The 24,476-nt window shown below is 44.0% G+C and overlaps 1 protein-coding gene across 2 annotated transcripts in view; it reads right to left on the minus strand.

Annotated features, from left to right (window-relative positions):
• The window catches only part of BMP1 (bone morphogenetic protein 1), a 56,435-nt gene that overhangs the window by 30,044 nt on the left and 1,915 nt on the right, over window positions 1-24,476 (minus strand). For both annotated transcript variants that reach the window (XM_069075709.1, XM_069075710.1), the window contains exons 2-8: window positions 12,437-12,550; window positions 10,335-10,508; window positions 9,636-9,753; window positions 9,077-9,255; window positions 8,166-8,271; window positions 6,409-6,533; window positions 5,016-5,131 (exon numbers count right to left, since the gene is read on the minus strand). In XM_069075709.1, the coding sequence (XP_068931810.1) occupies window positions 5,016-5,131; window positions 6,409-6,533; window positions 8,166-8,271; window positions 9,077-9,255; window positions 9,636-9,753; window positions 10,335-10,508; window positions 12,437-12,550 (932 nt within the window). The remainder of the gene's footprint in view (window positions 1-5,015; window positions 5,132-6,408; window positions 6,534-8,165; window positions 8,272-9,076; window positions 9,256-9,635; window positions 9,754-10,334; window positions 10,509-12,436; window positions 12,551-24,476) is intronic.

The raw sequence follows: 24,476 nt of genomic DNA on the forward strand, positions 1-24,476 counted from the left end.
ACTTTTAAGACAAATTTAGCTGGGAGTGGGGTGGGGGGGGGGGGTTTAGGAACACTCAGACCCAAAAATTCTGCTTAGTTGAAAATTCTTTACTTGGAGAATTACCTGCAACAAAGAAGTAGGTGCTGCCATCTAGTTGCTTCCTATTTCAATTAATTAGTCTTACTATGTAGGAGCTAAGCTTAGTTGTTTCTCTGCTGCTGAAGGGAGGTTAGTGTTGTCATCAACTTATAAATTTTGGCAGCAAAAGCCCTGATAATCCCAACCTCCTTAAGAATGTGATCAAAACCCTGTTTCCTGTAACCATATATTTTTTTTCAAATTAAGAAATAAGGATGGGGTAGCTAGGTGGCTCAGTGAATAGAGCACCAGCCCTGGAGTCAGGAGGACCTGAATTCAAATCCAGCCTCAGACACTTAACATACACACAGAAAAACTAGCTATGTGACCTTGGGCAAGTCACTTAACCCTAATTGACTTATCTTACCCCCTCCAAAAAAAAAAGAAAAAAAGAAATAAGGATATATAGTCTGACAAAAGAATATTTTTCCTGTAATATAGTTTGCGGGACAGAATATTTGAAATCTGTAGTTTTGGCACTCTTGACCCTCTGTGCCCCCAGGTATGATGGAACTGTTTCTTAAATAGTGACAAAGTGATATTTAGGTGACAATGAACAGCATAACAACTAGTGGATTGACTGAACCCCACTAGCTGAACAGGCTAGTACTGATTTGATAAAATGGAAACTCCCATGTCAGACCTAGACAAATTTAATAAAAGATGAATAAGAAAGAAGATAAGGAGCTGAATAGAGGTTTAGAAAAGTAAGGTTTGATAAGCTCTCTGGTGATTACTTAATGGGAATAGAAAGGAGTACACATATTTATCATTGTCCAAAAATTAGCCATATTCTAGGATAGGAGTTCTTAATCTATTTTGTGTCATAGATCTCTCTGGAATTCTGATTACACCTATAGTCCCATTCTCAGAATAATTTAAATTTACAAAATTAATATAGAATGATAAAGAAAACTAATTATATTTAAATACAATTATCAAAATATATAACTCCATGTTAAAAATTGCTGTTCTAGGTCATATAAACTTCATAAACAAATGCAAAAAATAAAAATATTAAATTCTTTACTGTACATAATGAAATAAACATTATAATCAATAAAGGATCTCTGAAGAGAGGATTAAAATTTAGATGGAGACTAAATAATTTAATCCTGAAGATTGATGGGTCAAAGAACAGCTCTTAGAAACAATAGAAAATTTCACCAAAGAAAATTACAGCAATGATATCAAAACTTTTGGGATACAAAGCAGTCCTCAGGGGACACTTTCACTAACAAAGAAGAGAAGCAACAGATCAGTGAATTGGGTATACAACTAAGAAAAACAACAAATTAAAAAAATCTCATCTAAACACAGAACACAGAAATTCTGAAAAACAAAAGAGAGATGAATAAAATTTAAAACAAGAAATTATTGCAATGATAAAAATAGAATCTTTTAAAAACAAATAAAATATGTAAATCATTAGCTAATCTGATAAAAAATAAAGGAAAATTAAACTGTTAATATCAAAAATGAAAAATAATTAACTACAAATAAAAAATAACTAAAAGAAAATATTAGAAACATTTTGTCTAATTCAATGCCAGAAAATAATAACACATGAAATGAATATTTACAAATACATAAAATACTCAGATTATCAGAACAAGAAATAGAGAATTTAAACAACCCAATCTCAGAAAAAGAAATTCAATTAGCTATAAATGAACTACCAAAAAGGAAAAAAAAACCCCCACCAAGACCAGATGGATTTATAAGCAAATTCTATCAATCAGTCAAGGAAACATTAACTCTAATTTTACATAAATTGCTTGCAAAAATAAAGCAAAAATGGCATACTATCAAACTCCTTCTATGAGACAAATATGGTCCTTATACCCACCTAAATCATGGAGTGAGAAGCCAGAGAATGAAAACTATAGATCATCATCTAGAAAGAATATTGATGCAAAATCATTGAATAAAATAGAAATATTCACAAAGAGGCTAAAGTGACATATTTAAAAGATTGTGTACTATGAGCAATTTAGATTTGTACCAGGAATGCATAGATAGGTCAATATTTAGAAAACTATAAATATAATAGACCATATTAATAGAAAAATAAAAATCACATGATTGATTATACCAATAGATACAGAAAAAGCTCTTGACAAAATATAACACCCTTTTATTTTAAAATATCACAAATCCAGCCTTTCTTTACTATGGTAAACAGTATCCATATAAAACCAAGAACAAGCATCATCTATAATGGAGAAACAAACAGTAGAGGGCATTTGAATATGATCGAGTAAGGCAAACATGTTCATTGTCACTAGTATTATTTGATAATAGTTACAGAAAGACAATCTATAGTCATATAAGCACAAGCAAAGATGAAAGTTGATCAGTGAGATAGATTAAATACAAAGGTCCAGAAACAACTGAACATAGTAGCATAGTGATTGATAAACCAAAGGATATAAACTACTGGGGTAAGGACTCACTATTCAATGAAAACTGTTGGGAAAATTGAAAAGCATTCTGGAAGAAATTAGATTTGGATCAACATTTTAAACCATATACAATAATAAGCTCCAAATGGATATATGAAATATGTTTAGAATATATGAAAGGTTTAAATATAATAAAATATGTTACAACAATGGACAGGGGGAGAGTTCTTCACCTAACAGGGGAGAGAGAAGCCTACAAAAGATAAGATGAATAATTTTGATCACATAAAATTGAAAAGGTTTTGCCCAAACAAAAGCAAAGCAGAAAGGAAATAGTTAACTAGAAAAAGATTTTAAAGCAAATTTATCTGATAAAGATCTGATATCTAAGAAACATAGTAATTGGTGCAAATATGTGATGATAAAAGTCATTCCCCAAGAGATATATGGTCAAGGGATATGAGCAGGCACTTCTCAAGGGAAGAAATCCAAGTTGTCTATGATCATATGGGGAAAAAAATGTTACAAATTACTAAGAATAACAGAAATGCAAATTAAAATAACTATGAGGTTCTACCCATAAAATTAACAAAGATGACAAATTAAGTGATAATTTTTGGGGAGGCTGGTGAAGAACAAATAAGTTTAATGCACTAATGGAGCTTCTGTGAATTGGTCCAAATACTTTGGAAAACAACTTGGATCCCTACTCAAAAAAAATCACAACTCTGCAGATTCTTCAATCCAGCGACACTCTATTAGTCATGTACCTCAAAGTGATCAAAGACAGATGGAAAGGACATATATGTCTACAAAAAATATTTATTAGCAGCACTTTTTGTTGTAGCAAAAAGGAAACAAAAGGGGAATCCATTCATTGGGGAATCACAGAACAAATTATGATATATAAATCTAATGGAATATTACTTAGTCATAAGAAATGATGTGAGGGAATGGTTAAGAGAAACTTATGAAGACTTATATGAACTGATATAGAATAAATTCAGCAGAACCAAGAGAATAATTTATATTCATTGATTCCAAGCTGTAAAAGAAAACAACTATGAAATACTTAAGAACTCTGATCACTGTAATGATCAATCTTGATTCCAGAAGATTGACGAATCACATTTCCCACCCCTTGCTGGACAGATGATATACTATATGTGCAAAGTGAGACATTTCTAGACACAACCACTACAACATAAATTTGTTTTGCTTTTTTCTTAGAAGGTTTTATCTGGGAGGAGAGAAGTTGGGAGAAGGGAAGTGGAGAATAATAATGATAACCATGTTAAAAAAAAAAAGAGATGAGAGGAAAGAAAAGAGTGTCAATGAAACATTTAAAAATACTCAGAAGTGACTAGAGAGGAATTCAGAGGGAGACACAGTTGAGCAGGGCAATGTTGGTACTACCACATTACATTTAATGTATATTAAAAGGAACAGGCTGCATGTCTAATGTACAGTTCTCATTATCTGTCTTTCTTTGTATATGAAAATGTTCATTTTTACTGGTGGCTTCTATTTTGTAATTTTAAAAAAAGATTGATCAAGAAAAAAAATTTAATTGAAAAATTAAAGAGTGATTTTTAAAAAGAGGGAACTCCCAGGTCCTTTCCCAGTGTATCTGGGAAGAACCACAGACTTTTCTCAGCCAGGGACAGTACAGCTAGAGTGACTCACATCAGAGGAAGGCAACAGCGTCAAAGCAACCTCCCTTGATCTCAAGATTGTGAAATGTGGTGACACGTAGAACAGCAAAAAGCAAGACTACCAGAAGTGAGTTCCAGCTTGGGACCTGTTGGTGCAATGAAGAGGGGCAGGGAGGTGGGCCATTGGCTCATGAGGAGTTACAAGGATTCTTATTACTTGGTAACTTGAACAATGAATGAGTGTTCATAAGTATGGTCATCAGTGATCCTGGGAGATATATCTCCCAGGTTTCTTTGTTAGGGTTTGAGCCCAGAAAGAACAGTAAACCCACAGAAAGTAACTCAAGCCCTTTGTATCTCAGATGTCTATGGTGCAAAGATTATGACAAAATTTAAGGGTCACAGATCTAGACTAGTCCTGGAAAGGACCTTGGAGGTCACCTAGACCAACTCCCTCATTTTATACTATTAGAGCCAGAAGGGACCTTAGGAGTCACTTATCTTAATTCCTTCGATTTGCACATGAAAAATATAAAGTTCCAAGAAAGAGTCACCTGGCTAGGACTGGATGCTAGGTCTTGTCACATCCAATACAGAGCTGCTTGTGTGCATATCTGGCCTCCCCAGCTAGATTATAGGTTCACCGTATCCCTGATATTGCCTGCCACAGTGTACTTCCATACTGAATGAATGATTGAAAATCTGTAGAGAGGTTCATTCATCTATCCTCAACACTCCATTACCTTTCAGGGTAAAGTAATACCTTTAGGGATATGGGATAAGGAGAGTGCTGGGTAGGGAGGGGGACACATAGAGGTCAGAGGCTTGGTGGTACCTTTTCTCCAGGTGTGACTGAGATGCGCCAAACACAGTGCATGTGGGCAGAATAGCCATTGGGGTATTCAGGAGAGGAGAAGTTTCCGGTGCTGTCCTGAAGGGTCTCTCCACAGGCTGTTGGGCAAACAACACTCATTAGCTGCTGTGACCCAGTCCTCTCAACCTGCATCCCACCCTTCCTCAAGCCCCTAGCTTTATCCCTGGCATCCCTTGAAGGGTAGGGGAAGGATGAGAACGGGAGGCAAGGAGAAATCCCTAGAGAACAGCTCTGCCCCTTTAAATTCCTCTCCTATACACAAGACGTATACTCCCCCACTCACACATATACACACACATACCCCATTCCACCTCTCCCTGCTTCTCGCTGCTAGGACAACCAGCCGTACCACGGGCGTTATCATGGCAACTAGGGGTTCCTGCATTTGAGGTCAAACTCTGGTCTAAATCTCTTCCCCCTACAGTGGGCCCCAATTCCTAGCCCAGCTGGGTTGAGGTGGGGGACAGAGAGCAGGGAACAAGGGAGTCTTCCAGCTCCTTCCTATAGATCCTCCTTACAAAGAACATCTGATACCTAGAGCATACTCAGCACAGCATTTGGCTGTGGCCTGTTATCCTGAAGTTACTTCCCATGAACCCTTCCACCCTCCGATGTCCCAGATGTCCATCTTTTGACCCCTTCACAGGGTCTTACCCTGAAGTGCTCATCTCTAGATCTAATCTTGTGTCTTGATGCTCTAGGCCACTCCCTTCAAACCTTCTACTCAGCCCCTTGGGCCCATCCTTCAACATACCGCTTTATTTAGCATTTCCCCCAACACTTCTCCTTTTTCCTACTCCCTGCCCAGACCTTGAAAGGCACAGTTTTGTCCCCTCATGCCTGATCCTTTCTACCTCGTACAATTTGAAGACTCTTCGTTTGGCTCCAATAACCTCCTTATTCCCCCAAGATTTGCATGATAGCATCCTACCCCATCACCTTTCACAACTCTGCTCACTGAACTCTGATTAATGCAAGAAAAAAACATAACCCCAGAGGACCAAAGATGGAGCATGCTACCCAGCTCTTAACAGAGAGGGGATGGACCCAAAATGCAGAATGACATATATACTTTTGGACATGGCCAATGGGGGAATTTGCTTTGTTTGACTATGTATATTTGTTACAAATATATTATTTTTATTTTTTGATGTTATTAGTCAGTTGGAGGAGGGGGAGGAAAAATAAATACTTGTTCATTTAAATATAGCTAAATTATTTAAAGAAACTACTCTGTCCTTTGTGCCATGCCTTTGACTCTCAGTGACACTACTCAAGCAAACCTCTAGACAGATGCCCCTAACTCCTCTCCAATGACTAGCTCTAATCCCTAACTATAAGTTTTCCCTCTCACCTGGGCACTTGTAGAGCTTGCGGGCCTGGGCAATGTCTCCCTTACTGAGCCGAGTCCTCTGGCCAATAGGAGGTTTTACCCCATTTACATCATACTTGGGAACAATGGTGTCCAGAAAGATACCCCTGGGCAGGGAAACCAAAATCAGAATGGTAATGTTGGGAGGAAGAAAGGGGAGTACCTTTAACAACAGGGACCCACTCAGGGGTGGGCACACAGTACCACCAGTGAGTGGGTGGAGCTCCACAGAGGCTCAGTGTCTCTCCACAGGTCACAACCCTGCCGGGGTTCAGACATTCTGTAGCAGGGTCAGGACAGGGTGGAGACAAAGTACCCTGTCATTACTATGCCATAGACAGCAACCCCACCCCATGGCAGCTGGACCCACCACGAGGCTGGAGAAGCCACAAGGGAACTCAATATTCAGGGAAGGAGGCAAAAATAAGGAATGGGACGAGGGTGTCCAGGGTCCTACTGGTATCTCCCCTACTTATTCTACATTGTTATTAAAAAACACAGGTAGATTTTGAGTCTCCAAACCTTTCACTTATCTCTCTTTTCTCCCCACCTCTTCTCACCCCACTGTTCAAGTTGATTCATGCCTGTTCTGATTCGACCCCACTGGAACTAGCTTCTCTGGCCAGTTTAAGTTTTGCTAGCCACCTCAGTCCTTGGGAATAACTCTAAAGATCTTGGGAGCCTGATGGCCCCAGTTATTTCCTTCCCTTCTCAATAGGGAATGCTGAAACACTGGAGGTTTCCATGAGGTGAATGAGAGATTGGGCAGGATTCTACCTCCCCAGAGTCCCTGACTCACGTCCAGCTGGATGGAACATAGCATGAAGGTAGGGTGGGGTGGGATAGGGGTTTGTGGGGGTGGGGGATGTAATGACCTCATCACTTTTCTTTGGTCTCTGATGTGGCTTCAAGGGTCTGGGAACAGCCTTGGATTGAGAAAGAGTCAGAAGGCAGGAAGAGGGAGAGAGTGGAACTGAAAGAGAAAGAGAAAGATTGAGATGTGGCTGGGGGTGGGGTGAGAGCAAGGGGTAGAAGAACAAATTCAAGGACAGAGGAAAAAGACAAGGAAAGAAAACAGAGAGAACAGGCTGAGTTAGGAGCTTCAAGAGGCCAAGTCCTATTTCCCATGAGAAAGGAACTGATATACTGACTTAAAGGGGTCTGGTGATCTCAAAACCACCTCCCCAAGCTTTTCTAGAAGGCAGGGCCTGTGGTTCTTTTCCGAAACTTAATGTAGTACCAGCAGGCATTCCAAATCTAACAATAGTGGCAGATTGTGAGAAAGGGAAGACAGATCTACTGTAGAACCACGTGTGCTGGATAGAGGATACCAAGTGAGGAAGGATGGATGAGACGCCCTTAGAGCACTTCTCCGGGCTGTAGGGCTGCACATGCCCAGAGGACACTTTTGGTTCTAGCTATGGAGATGCAGCATGGGGCAGTCATTAGAGCCCAGTCCTTGGATTCAAATCCCACCTCAGACCCCAACTAGTTATGCCATGCTGGGCAAGTCCTTAACATCTCAGAGCCTCCGTTTCCTCATCTGTAAAATGAAAGAGTTAGAGGAGATGGTCACTTGGCTCCATGTCGCTAAGGTCACTTACTCAGGATCACAGTACACTACCATCTATCTACCCCATCAGGGCCTGTGTCAATTCTGAAGAAACACAGCCTGCTACTGAGTGATGAGCAAGGTGAGGATGACAACAGCCACTGGAGGCTTAGGCTCTGGTTCTTACCTGGAGAAAGTGTTACGAGCATAGTGCATGATACTGTCAAAGTCATAAGTCTCCCCCAGAGATTCCACTTCCTCGAGCTCCATCTTCAGGAAGTTATACTCCTGTCCTGTGGAGATGGGGAAAAGGATGCGGGGGGCAGGAGGAGGGGGAAAGGAGAGGGGAACTGCCCAAATCTGGGGCACCGAGACAGTGTCAGAACACCTCTCTGGGGGCTAGCACACCGGGACAGGGAGCATTCTTGGTAAGGATAAGGGGGTCCCCAGTAGTGGGCAGAGGGACAGGAGGAGGACAGAGGTTCCTGCTAACAGGCTAGCTCTGCCCAAATGTCTCAGAGGAAGCTCCAAGAGTGGACGGGGAGAGAGCAAGTAGGGAAAGGGCAATGGTGAAGGGACAGGCATGGGGCCTTGGAGGTGAAAAGAAAACATTGAGATGGAGAAAAACAGGGAAAGAATAAGATGGAGAGGGAAAGAGAGAAGGGGAAATGGAGATCATAGAGGGCAGGGGAAGAAAAAGGGTGAGGAGATGAGAGACAGCAGAGAAGTGAATGATTGGGAAAGTAGCTCTCCTTGTCCCTGTCCCCCACTTTTTACCCCAGAGGCTAGTTGGATTCGGGGATGATCTAAGGGTCCTGTTTGGTCCAGGATATAGGATAGATTGTTATTCCTAAAGTGGTTCCATAATTGGCCTATCCTACTCAAGGTCCTTTGGACTAAGGATAAACAAAGGCTCCTTGGTTCCTTATAGCCAAGAATGGAACCCATGGGACTGCTCAGAGACAGATCTGAACTACTGACCACTCTACCTTTTCTCTACAATTCTAGCTGATAGAGAGGTGCCAGGCATCAGAGTAGAATGCTAAGGTCATAGGCATAGGACCAGGGAGGTTAAATGGAGAAAGGTAGACGGATTACCTGGCTGGATATTCTCCCTCACGATGGCAACATGGTTGTCACGGTCAGGTCGTGTATGTTCATGCCAAAAGCCGATGACATGGCCCAGTTCATGGACCACGATGCCAAACTTGTCACAGTTCTTCCCAATGGAGATGGCCTGGGGTCCCCCGCCCCGGCGACCCACATAAGAGCAGCACCTGGGGGGCAGGGCCAGCTCAGGGGGGCAGGGCCCGAGCTGGGGGAGTGCAGCTGACTCAGGGGGAGGAACCTGCCTAGACTCCTAGTCCAGGCTGAGGGGAGGGACAAAAGCTGGGTAAAGGAGTAGGGAGGAGAGATCTCAGGCCAGGGACATGGACCCAAGACTAAGAGCCCAGAGAAACCCAAGTAGGTCTGTCCCAGGGGCCAGTGGCCAGAGGGATGGACATTTTAGGGTGAGGAGAGCCATATCCTTGGGCAGCATCTCCATCAATAGTCAGTGCTCAGCAAAATGTCCATATGAGTAGCGCCATGCCCAGGACAGCGCTCCTATTAGGGGTGGTGTCCTAAGGAAGTTTACATTCTAGGGTTTCCCACTCACCCGCAAGGTCGGTAGGTGAATACGATATAACTGTCCTCATCTGTGCGCTCCAGAAAGGTGACACATGTGTGCTTCTCCCAGTGTCTCATGGCCTGGCGGAAGACAGCTCGTTGGCTGCCTATATAAGAAAAAGGGTTGATCCGGCCAAGCAAGAATCAGACATCAGCTATGAGCTCACAGAGACCAGCTTCTCTCCCAATCAGCTAAAAGCACTTTGCTCATTCAATCTCCTTCCTTCACTGCCAAAAGCCAATGAAGGTTGGAAGGTGTTTGGAGGCTGGGAGCACAGGGAAAATGAGGAGAACTTGGAATGGAATGGAATGATCAAACTTACTCTCCCCATTCTACAGCTGACAAACAAGAGCCTCAGAGCAGGAAAGGGGTGGCATTGACCAAAGACAGTCAAGAAGGGAGCCCAGATGTCCTGGTTCCCAGTCTCTGTTGTTCACCTCCATTTATTGTGAAGTCATATGTCTTCTGAGGAGCACAGTGACCCAGGAGAGAAGAGTCGATTGGGAGAGGGGCTGATAAGTAGAGAGAGGGAGATAATCTCCTTCTTTTGTGTTTCAGCAATGAAGGTCAGTACTGGGTTCCAGCAACCTCCTGGTGCCAACTTCCTAAATAAGTCAGTTCACCTGGCCTTGCCCACTCACCCCACCCTCACTCTCACTGAGCCTCCACCCTCATCCCCCCACTCACCAGTGAAGTTCCCTCCGATGACAAAGGGGATGATGCCGTCGGCCCACACCCGTTCTGGCCGGGATGTTGCTGCCCGCCTGCTACGGGACCGGCCCCGGCTCCTGCCCCCCAGCTTCTCCCGGACCTTTCTCTGAGGCCGTCCTGGAGCATGGTTTGTGGGGACAGAACTATTTCCTGAAAGGAAAAGGGAAGAAGAATGGAGTTCTAGGTGGGAGAAAGCTTATCCACTTTTTTCTCGAGATCTGTGAGGGACCTGAAGCTTTGTAAGGACAAGTGTGTCTTCTTTTAACATGTGTAAAGGATGCAACAGTTTTACAAAGTGCATCCACATATTAGATAATGTAATGGCTGACAGTTACGGACTTCTGGGGATGACAAAATTCTGTATGCTTTCTGTACACGGCTACCACTTACATGCTTTCCTTTACATATGGGATCTCCCTTGATCTGTGAGTTTCCAACTATGTCGAGCTGCTTCGCCCAGATCACAGAATCTCAAAGCTAGGAGGATCTCAGAAATCAGAGTCCCAGTGAGTCCTGAATAAGCAGTCTCCTCTATAAAATCCCTGGTAAGGGCTCATCCAGCCTCCACTTCAAGACCTGCCACCTAAAACAACCCATCTACTTTTGGACAGCACCAATTGTTAGGAAAGGGGCCGCTGTCTTGACCTATGTTTTGCCACTGGACTTCAGCGACTCTGGAGGAGAGAGTGAGGCCAATGACTGTGCACAGCCCTACCTCACTTAAATCCAATTCACCTGCAAGTCAAGACGTCCCCCTCCTGGTGTCATTGAACAAAGGACAAACAACTGTTAGGAAGCTTTCCCCAACATCAGACCTGAATCTTTCTTTCTACTTCTTCCTCACTGCTTCAGTCCTCCTCTCTGGGGCCAAGGGGAACTATTCTAATCTATCTTCCCCATGAAGGCCCTTCAAATACTCAAGAGACAGCTCTGACTCGTCCATGCTCAAGGCTAAGGGCCTTATATCCATTTCTATAGATTGCCTTATTTGAACCTCACAAAGGATTATAGGGTCATAGGTTTAGATCTGGGAGGGATCTCAGAAACCATCTAGTTCATTTCCCTCATTTTACAGATGGGGAAAGTGAGGCCCAGGGACATTAAATTATTTGCCCCTGTAAATAAGTGTCAGAGGCAGGATTTGAACCCAAGTCCTCTGACCTCAGAACTATGGCTCTCTGGGGTAGTCCAACCCCTCTCTTTACTAGACTGACCAAACATTGCCTGGCACTATCAGGGTTTGTTCAGGGTGGGTTGTAGGTCAGAGTCCTTAGAGCTCTTGTCTACAGGGAAACTATGTAGGAATAAGACTGTTCCTCAGGTGCCCCCCCCCCGAAAGGCTCAGGAACTGCCCATTCCCAGGTTGGAGCAGTGGGGAAGCTTGAAAGAGCTTGACCTGGGGTTCTCAAGGTCCTATTTCAATAGGAAACCTAATGTCTGAAGTGGGGAGGAGTAGAAGGACACTCATTCTCACACCTGACTCTACTTTCTGACCCTCCTGTGGAGGCTAACCTGCCTCCAGCTCTCAGATTCACAGCATCTACCTGTGATGTCTCAGTGCAGAAGGAAGGGAGGGCACTTCATTTGCTGTGGACACAGGCATCGGTGAGTACTAGGAGCTGAAGAAACTCCCTTGTCCCCTGGGGGATGTGCTCCCAGAGGGTTAGCTTCATCCCAGTTCTTGTCTCTATTACTGGCAGTCCCCTGCCGGGGCATAAAGAAAGCCTCCAGCAGAAAGCTGAACACGAGTAAGGGGCTTGGATGGGCCTAGCAGGTAGCTCTGATTCCTCTGGATCAAGGGCCATATGAGGAATAAGAGTGAGTTCTGGGTCCCCGAACCCAGAACAGCCCAGGAGACCCATAACACTTCTCCACCCTATGTACTTTCTTGTGGACTAAGTTGACCCAAAAGAAGAGGGATGGGCATCAGGGCTGTGCCCTGGCCTCCATGTGGCCTCTGTCTGTGAAACAGGAAAAGCTTGAGGCTTTGGAGGCCGCTGGAGAAGCAGGCAGTCTCCACCCTGCCTTGATGAGCTCACGGTCCCTTAGGAGCAGCAATGGCCCAGCACTGGTGATACCTGAGGCTTTGCCAGTCGCCCTGTGGATGGCCCGCTGCCTGAGTTCCACAATCTGTTCCACCTGGAAGCTCTTCAAGTCCTCTTCATCCAGAGCAATGTCCCCAAGAAATGCAGCTAGAGAGAGGCATGAGGAAAAGTGAGTTAGTTGTCCTCCCCACAGCTGGCAGGGTGTCTGTCTACTTCCTTCCCTGGCTGGGGAAACAGGCAGAAGAGGGCCTAGGCTAGCCCACCAGGTGAGTTCAAAACAAAGCCATTCTGGCTTCTATTTAACTGGGGACCGTGCCTAGTCTCCACTCTCCTCCTGGTCCTCAGCCCTACCTTTCCCCAAATCTCACCACCATGGGTTATGAAGTATCCACAGCAGAGAGAAAAAATAGGGAGAGAAGAGAAGAAAGTGGGTACTGGTTTCTCCAGGGAGCTTCAAAAGGCTTTTCCCTCAACCAGCTGCCCTGCAAGAACAAAGTCTAGCTGCCTAGTTTTGAGGGGGAACCTCTCCAAGGACTTGAGTCAACTGAGAGATTAGGAAAACATTCACACAGAACAGCAGGGAGGTAGGGGGAGGAGAGGAGAAGAGACTGGAGCCTGAGTCTATAGTAACAATAGCTCTTACTTGGATAGTGCTAAAAGGTTTATACAGCCTATTCCTCACAACGACCCTGTGAGGTGGGTATTACAAGTATAGTTATGTCCATTTTAACAGATGAAGAAACTAAGGCCCTGAGAAAAGTTCAGGTAAATTGCTTGAGCACCTGGGCTGAGTCTATTTTCTTCTAGGGAGGCAAAGTAGGAAGCAGAGACTGGAAAAAAGATTGTCTCAGGGAAACAGGAGTGAGTTGGAAGTTGGGGGGGGGGTACAATGAGGCTGGACAAGGAAGGTGGAGTCAGGAATTGGAAGCCCTTTCCCAGCAGCTCCGCCCATGGAGACATCTGCTTCCCATCCCACAGTTCAGCTGGGGCTTGGCTGTCCGAATTACACAAATTGTTTTAACCTTGGGTCTTGACACAGATTTCTCTGCCCCAAATGGCCTGCTCTGTGGAAACATGCATTTGTTTACTCAAACACACACAGGTACACAAAGGCCCACCTGCGGTCCTGACAGTCTTAAAGAAACAAAGAAATTCTTCCCACTGTATCATGCTGACAATCTGGATGTGGGGCTGCTGCTGCTGCTACCACTACCACTACCACACACATATACACACACTCAAAAACATAGATAGGCAGGTGCGCTAAGAAGAATGCATAGGCACAGGACACAAAGACTCAGTCAATAAACATATATTCAGTAGCTATTATGAGCCAGGCACTGTGCTAACCCCTGGAGACACAGAGAAAGACGTAAGACAGTCCCAGATCTGAAGGAACTCACAGTCTAATGGGGGAGATAACATGCAAACAGCTATGTACAAAGAAGATATATGTATATGAATATATGCACAACTATGTGTATATGCATATATGTATGTGTGTATATGTACATACATGATCACTTGGGGATGATCAACAGAGGGAAGGCACTAGGACGAAGAAGGACTGGGGAAGGCTTCCTGTAGGTGGTGGGCTTTACAGACACTTAAGGGGAATAAGAATTTGTTAAGCACCTGCTACGGGTCAGGCTCTGTGCTAAGCACTTTACAAATATTATCTCATTTGATTCTCATAACAACCCTGGGAGGTAGGCACTATTATGAACCTAATTTTATAGCTGGGGAAACTGAGGTTAAGTGATTTGCCCAGGGTCATGTAACTAGGAAGTGTCTGAAGCTGGATTTGAACTCAGATCTTCCTGATCTTGGCTACTGATATAATCACAGTCACACAGCTAGTAAGGGGCAGAGAGAGGATCTGAACCTAGGTCTTCTGATTCTAACTCCAATACTCTTTCCATTAGGCCATGGGACCTCCCTATAAAATACATTATTATAGACCACAAATTCACTTTCAACACAAATACTCATGTTCCTTCAATATTTTGTCGTTCAGTTGGGTCTGACTCTTTGTGACAAAGATAATGCCTTGGCAAAAATATTGCCATTGTACATTTGTACAGATTATACATTGTACAGATGAGGAAACTGAGGCAAACGGGGTGAAATGACTTGCCCAGGGTCACACATCAAGTGTCTGAGGTCAGATTTGAACTCAGGATGATGAGTCTTCCTGACTTTAGGGCCTGGCACTCTATCCACTGAGCCACCTAGCTGCCCATTGCATTGCCTCATTGGGTCCTGGACTCTTCCTTTTAGCCCCATCAGAATGACTAAAGTTCATCATACCCAGATACAAAAGCCACAATTTATCCCCTCTAAAAACTGTATTCAACTATCCCAGTCCATGGGGAATAAAGAGATGGTAACCTTATTAGATTACCTCCAGCTAAGACTACAAAGAGCTGGACAAGGAGAGGAGACTGAGCTCAGGCTGGGAACAGTGGGTCCTATTCCAGAGACAGAGGAGGATGCTTTGGAAAGAGCACTGGGAATGAATGATGGCTCTATTGTCTGGTCTTGGGCAATCACTGGATTCTTTGGACCTTTCTTTACCTCATCTACAAAATGAAGGGATTTAACTAGACAGCATCGAAGCTGATCTCTTTCCAACCCTAAACCCCATGATCCCTCAAGTGTGCACTCTCACCTGCACACTGCTATATAGGCACATGCATAAACATTCATTTGCCCAGGTAGCTTCACAAGCACCCACCTGCAAACATGTAAATACATTTGCAGAATAAATAAATCAACAACAGAAATAATAATCCCAGACATTTGTACAGAACTTTGTGCTTTCCAAAGCACTCAATCATCTATTCATTTCCTTAAACACACAAGTGCACTTTTCGGGGAGGGAGCCGAGAAAGTGGGTGACTTTACAATCCCTCCCTACCAAACATGCTTAATCAGCTCCTAGCCAAGAGGAGTGACTAACCTGGAACCCTAAATTCTCAGCATTCGGGCAACTGACTGGTACAAGGAATCTAAGCAGGGAAGGCCCACCTGGGGGACAATCGAATTTGTGAGGTGGGAGGTAGTTTAGGAAGGTGGAACAGGTCAGAGCCTGCAAGGGAACTGTGTGTTGATGGGCCTTACTAATTTAACCGGAGAATCTCAGAGAAAGGCAGGCCTGGATCAGGGAGCCCCATGGGATGGAATGGGATGTCATGGCCGAAGAATGTGTGGGAATAGACTTGGGGGGAGGAGGGAAGAAAGGAGTAAAAGGGAGAGCTGGGGATGTGGGAGAGCCCTGGGATGGAGAAGAGGAGGAGTTTCTGGTGAAGGAACCAGGAAAATCACACCCATTAGGGAATTCCTTCCCAGCTAAAGGCTGGAAAAGCTGGCTTCTCCAGAACCAATGCCTTCCCTCCTCAGTCCGGAAGGAAGTTCTGGGGTCAGGGTCGGTTGTTCTCAACTTGGGATCAAAAGTTTTTGTTTTTATTTTCTCCTTGTAAACTAGCCTGGGGTAATCAGTATTTGGAGCAAAGCACTGCACAGAGCTTCAGGAAAAAGGGAAGGCTGAAGCTTTGGAGCCTGGGGGTCCTGAGAAGCTGCAAACTCAGGGTTAGGCCTTCTCCCTGGTATCTCCCGACATCCCCTAACCAAGCACTTACTGAGTGCCAGCGGAGGTTTGAGCATGCCTAAGGATAGACACTCAGGGTTATAACATAGGCATATACATTTCCCAGTGATGCCCAAATGTGGGCATTTCTTTTGGACCACCCACACAAGAGATTTCATATACAAGCAAACCTAAGTAAACCATCCATCCCTGGATATGTATGCATAGATTCATTATTGACCACATATCCATATATACATAAACATGCTCATATAAATATTTCATCTTGTCCAGAAAACACCTGAGCTCACTCAAACACTTGATCATTTCAGTGTCTAAAACATACTGCAATCTCAAAAAACACACCCACCTGTGTACACACTCTCTTCCTACAATCCATCCTACAGACAGCTGCTAAAGTGATTTTCCCTAAACCTGGGTCTGACCATGTCTCTCCTCTATTCAATAAACTCTGATGGCTTTTAGGACCAAATACAAATGAGCTCCTCTGTTTGGCTTTTAAAGCCCTTCACGATCTGGCCCCATCTTACTGGCCAGACTCGTTACCCTTTGCTAGTGGTCCTGCCCTCTCCAGTTCAGTCACATGGGCCTTCTTGAATTCTATCACACACACCGGTACTACTCTAGCCTAGCTCTAAACCCATGAGGCTCATGATCTCCCCTCTCTGTACCTTTGCACTGACTATACCCCCACACCTGGAAAACACTTGATTCTTTACTTCTGTCTTTTTAGAATTCCTTATTTCCTTCTAAACTCAGCTCTAGTGCCAATATCTACATAACACATACACTTTCCTTTCTTGATTGCCTTGGCTGCTAGTGCCCTCTCCCTCTCCCCTTTCCAAAAATTCCTTTAAAAAAATAACATGGCAGAGGGGCAGCTAGTTGGTGCAGTGAATAGAGCATTGGCCCTGGAGTCAAGAGGACCTGAGTTCAAATCTGACCTCAGACACTTAACGCTTACTAGCCATGTGACTTTGGGCAAGTCACTTAACCGCAATTGCCCTGCCTTCCCCCCTCCAAAAAGCAAGAGAAAAACAAAACAAAAAAAAAAAACCAAAAACATGGCAGAGTTGATAGAGAGACTGCCTTGAAGCCAAGAGGACCCAGATTCAAGACCTACTTCTGACAGGTACTGGTGAAGTGACCCTGGGCAGGTCACAACCTCTCAATGTTTTAGCATATGATAATTTGTAGAGAAGGTGTCAACCTGTATTGTAAAAGAAGTTTTCCCACCAGGAGCTCCCTATACCAGGGAAATTAAAGGTCTAGTTGTTGTTCAGTTGTGTCTGACTCTTAGTGACCTTGTATGGGGTTTTCTTGGCAAAGATACTGGAGTGGTTTGCCATTTCCTTTTCCAGAATATTAGGCCAAGAGAGGTTAAGTGACTTGCCCAGGGTCACACAATTAGAGAGTGTTTGAGGCCAGATTTGAACTCAGATCTTCATGACTCCAGGCCCCAAGCTCTATACACTGAGCCATCCAGCTACCTATTCCCTATGCTGATAGGTGATATATCTACAAATTATCATCCCCCCCATAGAATATAAGATTCTTTTTTTGTTTTTGTTTTTGGAGGGCAGTTGGGGTTAATCAACTTGCTCAAGGTCACATGGCTAGTAAGTGTTAAGTGTCTGAGGCCGCATTTGAACTCAGGTCCTCCTGACTCCAGGGCCAGTGATCTATTCACTGCACCACTTAGCTGCCCCTGAATGTAAGATTCTTGAGAGCAGGGACTGCTCCCTTTCTGTCTTTGTATTTCCAGCACCTAGCTACAGGTCTGGCAAGTAGGAGGAGTTTAATAAATGCTTGCCCATTAACTGACTAATTGATTGGGGGGGAGGGTCTGGGCGGGGGAGAGAAGTGGAAACACACCAGCACATTCTGGTTCATCCAAAGTGTATGTCTTCTCCTTTGTGGACTGGGGATGAGACTAGGAGTATGGGACTAAGGCAAGGATATTCTCTCTAGGAAAGGGCTGGCCTTGCTGGAGACCACTTGTAAGGCCTTGGACAAGCTTGTTCTTTCTCCCTTATGGCCTGCTTCTTATCCCTAGTGGGGGCTGGAGGAATGGGCCTGGGGGTGCAATTTTGGGTTACTCAGTATCAGCATGATGAGTTTTACAGCCCCTCCCCGAAAAGCATACCTGCCCCTGGCTCCAGAGCTACCCGGTCAGACATCAACTGTGTCCATCTCTTTCTACATCAGATCTAGAGCAGTCCTCGGCTTTTCTTTCTCCCTTGGGGCCCCAAAGAAAAAGAAGTGAACAAAGGAGTGAGTGGTGAGTGGGTGGGAGGTGAGTCATTTAATGTGTCTGGGAGTAAAGCCTGCAGGGCCCAGTAAATCACCTCCCTTCATAATTTCCTGGGGACCAAACATGCCTTGATTTACTAATTAAAGTGGACATAATGGAAAAGGCATCAACACAAGCACTAGACTGACCATAGAGAGAGTCAGATTCTGGTCTGGTCGTTTCTCCACTCTTCAGTTCCCCATTTGTAAACTGAGTCCAAGTCTGTTGGACTGTTCTATAAAGTCCATTCTAGACCTAACATGCCCTGAGTTTATAATGCTATTATAGACTTTGATAAACCCCAAGGGGGTAAGGATGGAGAGAGGAAAGTTAAATGTTCCTGACCATGAAGCCTGCACACCCCACTTTCCTCTGGCAATGCCTCTACCTCCTCCCAGGATCTCCAAGGTGCCAACTATGGTGGGAGGGTTGCCAGACAGCCGTGATGAGGTGCAGGAGAAGAGAGGCAAATACAGCTCCTCTAGGAAGGGAATCAGCTGGCCTAAAACCTCTCTCACCATCCTTTCTCTTTTGCTCATTTTCTCCTTGAGATCTTTCCCTAGAGTCTATATGTAGGATGATACAGCTTCTAGGGAGGGGCAGGCATAGAGTTAGGATGCCTACCTAGCATTCCATCCTCTTAGGCTTCTTCTCCTTCCCTATTGCCCCCAGTTTCCTGCATCATTTCAGCCAATGAAACCAGGCTTTGGAACTCCTAGGGAATATGGGGGATGGAGGCAAGACTTAATCCTGCTGCTTTCCTAAAATCTACTTGGGGAAAGAGTTAGGGGAAAAGAAAATAATTAGACTGTCAACAAAATATAAAACAGAGAAGGCAGTGTGGCTAAGTGGAAAGGATGCTAGATTTGGTGTCAGAAAACCTGGGTTTTAATTGTGCCTCTGCCACCTACTACCTATGTGACATTAGACAAGGGCCTTAACCTTGGGGGACCTCAGTTTCCCTATCTCTAAAATGGGGGGGAGGGGAGGGTGGTAGAAAATTAACAAAGATGAAAAAACTGGGAATAGTTAATGTTTAAGGGTTGTGGAAAAACAGGCACAGGATATGTGAATGGATACTACCATTCTGGCAAGCAATTTGGAATTATATAAATAAAGTGATTCAAAAGTCTATACACTTTGAGAAATTCCACTGATGGTTTACATCCCAAGAAGGTCACTGATAAAAAGTAAGGTCCCATATACACCAAAATATTTATAGCAGCCTTTTTTGTGGTAGCAAAGAACTAGAAATGAAGTAGAAACCCATCAACTGGAAGGCCTAAACAAACGGTGGTATATGACTGCAACGGGAGATTCCTGTGTTCTAGAATCTAAGAAATAATGAACATGATGAATACAGATGCAAAGAGAAGTAAGCCAGGAAAACAATACATACACAATGACCACAACAATATAAACAGAAGGGACAACAAGCACAAGGCAATTGAAACTTAATGCTGCAAAATTACAATGAGCAAGTTCAGACCCCCCCCCCCAAAAAAAAAGGTATATAAGAGAATACTTCATCCTGTTCTTTTGAAGAAAGGAGGTTCTGAAGGAGCTGAATATCACATGTCACCTCGGGCTTTTCTGATAACTTTTTTATTTTTGCTGTTTCTTTCCATCTTTTTCTCATTTTAAGAATTCTTTGTTATAAGGGATGGGAAGGGAAGAGAGAGACAGATACAGGGGGAAATATAGTTGATATAAAACAGAAGATGTTGATAAAATATATTAAATAGAAATAAATATATAAAATACCGTGTTTCCCCGATAATAAGACCTATCCCCAAAATAAGCCCTCCCCTTACTGTGTAAGATTCCTCTAAAATAAGCCCTCCCCCGAAAATAAGCCCTATTGAGATTGCTACTGTAGTGAAGGTGATCCCCTGTGCTACACGCTACATTACGGTACCCTCTGTATGCACCGTCCCCCCCCCCCATCCCCCAGGTGAAACGCACACCCGCTCTGAGCTGCATCCAATCAGAGCTGCAGCAGTGAGCGTCATCCTGTTCTTCCCCAGTGATTTGCTTATTGAATAAAGGTACATTCTTTTGTTCACATTTACCTGTTTATTAAAATTGCTGTCAATGTTCATTAAAATAAGCCCTCTGGTGTTTTTCTGTCCAAAAAATTAATAAGACAGTGTCTTATTATCGGGGAAACACGGTATATTATGTATATAATACAAATATATAAATATATTAAAAACAACACCAAAAAAACGGAGGTGTTGGACTCAGCAGACGACCTCTAAAGTTCTTTCCAGCTCTCAATCAATGATCTCCTAATCATCCATCAACGATCCCAGAATCCTCCCCAAGGGAGCAAAAATGCCACAGATTCCATTTAGGGGATCTCCCTCAAAGTTGCCTTGATGGCAACAGCAGTGGGGGGAGGAGGGCTATCGAAGATCTGACTATCCCCAGGACAACCCAGTCACAAGGACATTTCCATCTTATTGAGAGGGCTGTCAACTCTCTTAGGCTGCAAGCTTGTCTAAGCTATGTACAAAGGGGGAGGAGGGTATAGAGTTGAACGGGGAGGCAAGTTCTGTCTCTAGGAGGCAAAGGCATGTTGCTACCACCACCCCCTCCACCCATTTCAAGGTCGGGACTTTTGCCTTTATTGGAGAGTTGGTGTGACACCGGAAGAAAGAGCCAGATGGGAAAGGTAGCCAGACACTGAGTATATCCAAGCAGTCCTTGGCCCTTGGAGTATAGAGACAATGGGGGTCGTGGGGAGGAGGAGAAAGAAACACATGGTATTAGGTCGTATAGTCCCACCTGAGCACATCCAGGTGTGAATTGGTAGTGCTAACATCCTATACTAGGTCTCTCCCTGGGTGGTAGGCACTGGCCATGCTGATCAGTCATGAGTTCAATTCAACAAACATTTGTCAGGGACCTGTTAGTGTGTAGACCAGGCAGCTAGGTGACACAGAATATTGATAGAGTACTGGGCCTGGAGTTAGGAAAACTCATCTTCCTGAGTTCAAATCTGGCCTGAGACACTTTATTAGCTGTGCGACCCTGGGCAGAGTCATTTAACCCTGTTTGTCTCATTTTCCTCATCTGTAAAATGAACTGGAGAAGGAAATGGTAAATCATGTTTGTATCTCTGCCAAGAAAACCCCAAATGGGGTCACAAGGAGTTGGACACAACTGAAAATGACTGAAGTGCGACAAAATGTGCAGAACACTCTGCTGGGCATTGGGGAAGACACAAAGTTTAGTTAAATCTTGGTTCCTGAACTCATGGGGCTTACAGTCCAGTAGGGGAAATACACACATGTGTGTATGTATGTATGTGTGTATACATATATACACATATGTGTATATATACATCCAAAAAGTCTAATACAAATGAATATATGATGTGAGCATTGTACACAATGATATGGGTGTTCAGAAGTGGGAGAGATCATAGATGGTCAGAGGAATCCAAAAAGGTATTCACAGAATCCCTAGACACAGAGAGTTGAGCCACAGTGTGAACCCAGGTGCTCTGACAAACATAGTGCTCTTTTCTATGGGCAGTGGGAAATCCATGAAGGGCTGTGAGCAGAGAAATGTCACAACCAGCTCTATACAGAAGAAAGATTACTCTGACAACATCTGAAGCAGGAATCTGGAAGGCAAAAGGGAGTGAGTGAAGATGGTCAGGTCAGTGGTAATGATGAACTGTCCCAAGTGGATGGCAATGGGAATAGAGACAAACAGATGCAAGAGATATTATAGAGGTAGAATTGGTAAAACTTGGTACCTGATTTGATATGAGAGGTAAAGGAGAGGGGACAGTCAAAGTTTTTGCCAACATGGGAGCCTGGGTGATTGCTGAAACTATCAAGAGAAAGGAAAGTCTGCAGGATTATTATTATAATTTTTTTTGATGAGGGTGGGTGGAGAGATGGGATTGGAAATGACCACATAGGTGGGTAAGAAGAAGATGACCAGTCTGACCTGCAGCTCGGTGTGTCACTGTCCTGAGGATGGCTTTCCCCTATAATCAGACCATCTCTGTGGCCTGGGGGCTGTCCCCTCAGCCTCACCCTGGGCTTCCTCAGCAAGCAGCTGCTTCAATCTCTCTCACCACCATCCTACTCAGGCCCTTACCCCTGGGAGCCTAGGGACTGAAGTCTAGACTCACTGTAACACCGCCAGTGGAAGGATCAGGGAGAAAGGAAACAGCAGAAATAGGCAAATGAGATAATGTTCATAACTTGCTTAGCACAGTTTCTGACTCATAATAGGGGCTTAATAAATGCTTCTTCTCTCTCTCCCCCACATTTAGAGTTGGAAAGGGCCTTAGAAATCATTTATTCCAACCCCCTCATTTTACAGATAAGGAAACTGAGGCCCAGAGAAATTCAGTGACTTTACAAAGGTCACATACTCCCCCAGTCTGCCATAATCTTTCAGTCATCTGACTGGTACTACTTATTTTGCACTTACAGGCTAGGTATATTATCAATTAATTATGCTTTATACATAGGTGTCTTATCTCCCTTCTAGACTAAGCTCTATGATGGCAGGAAAACCTATGCTACACGTTTTCAGTAACTGCCAGAGCTTGTGGTTCCATCAGCCCTGCTCATAGTAGATGCTCAGGAAATATTCATTTATTCAAAGAAAGGGGAAACAAACTCCTTTGGGGAGATGTGGACTCTGATTGTGGGGACAAGAACTCCCCTTTACCAGACAACTGTCCTCTACCAGTTCACTCCCCATCCTCCTCCCGGCAAGTATAGACAGGAAAGGACTGAAGTACAGCAACATAAAGTGTGAGTGCTATAAGTAATCTTGTCCTTCTCAAATTTCTCTTTCATTCAACAAACATTATTAACATTCGTCACCTACTATGCACCAGGCACTTCAGTTACCAAGAGAATTAAGACACAAGCCCTGTTCTCAAGGTGTTCACAATTGGATAGATGAAGACATGAGCACAAAGAATAAAGGGCAAAGGAGAAGTCCACCCAAAGAGAAATCTGAACAACCACTTTTACTCGATGGGGGAGGGGAGGAAGCCAAAGAAGGGGGAGAGATCATCAGGGAAGGCTTCCTGGAAGAGGCGCCTAAATTGGCTGTTGAGGCAGGAGTGGGAGTGGGAGTAGGGGTGATGTCAGTTAATTGACTGAAATTGGAGAAGTAGGAAATCCATTCCAGATGCAGGGTATAGTGTGAGCAAATCAATCAATCAACAAGCGGTTATTAAACACCTCCTAAATGCCAGATACATTTGAGGCCATGGGGATACAAGTACAAAGAATAAAAAAAAAAATCCCCACTGGCAATATGCTTCTATTCTAATAGAAGAGGCAGGAGAGGGCAGAATGAGGACTAAGAGATTTCCAGTCCGACTATGGCAGATTGGAGACCCAAAAAGTCCTGGAATTACAGGATTGGGATTTTATTTTTCATTTAGTAGACAATGGGGAGCTGCTGAAGGTTTTTTGAGTAGGAGTAACATACTGAGTATGAAGATAAGGAAGAAGACTCTGGAAGCCACTATTTGGGCCTCTCCTATTTATTTATATTATGAATTACATGTACAGGTCTCATCCTCTCTTGCCAGGCTGTAAACTCCTGGAGAACTCAGACTATGCCATTTTAAAAAACCAAACCAGCCATCCATCCAAATAAACAAAGACTCTGTATCACCACTGAGCACAATGCCTTGTACTTAGAAAGCATTTATTAAATGTTTCTTGAATTGTTGAACTGAAGTCAATAAAGGATTCTGGCTTAGAACTGAAGGGAGACGTGGACATTAATGAATAGGGAAAATGATCTGGCTCCTTTTCCAGTCTTAGGGGCCTTCTGTCTCTGCAGTGGTCCACTTCCACCAAAAAGCCTGCCAGGGCATTGACCTCAGTGCATTGGAGGGATTGGAATAAGTCAGTAGGAGGCCATTTTCCTTATAACAGCAAGTGACCCCCAGTGTCAGGGCCCAGACTCACCCAGAAGACTCCACCAACAGCCCTGAGAATTCTTATTTTGTTTTTGTGGCAATTAAGTGACTTGCCCAGGGTGGCACAGCTAGTAAGTGTCTAAGGCTACATTTGAACTCAGGCCCTCCTGACTGGTACTCTATCCAGTGCAGCACCTAGCTGCCCCAGCCCTGAGAATTCTTCTATCACTTCACTCCATCCTCTTATCCTCGC

The sequence above is a fragment of the Petaurus breviceps genome, unplaced genomic scaffold (genome assembly GCF_028583685.1).
Source record: "Petaurus breviceps papuanus isolate PSGF00001 unplaced genomic scaffold, PetGlider_PUasm1.0 90919, whole genome shotgun sequence".
Taxonomy (NCBI): Eukaryota; Metazoa; Chordata; class Mammalia; order Diprotodontia; family Petauridae; genus Petaurus; species Petaurus breviceps.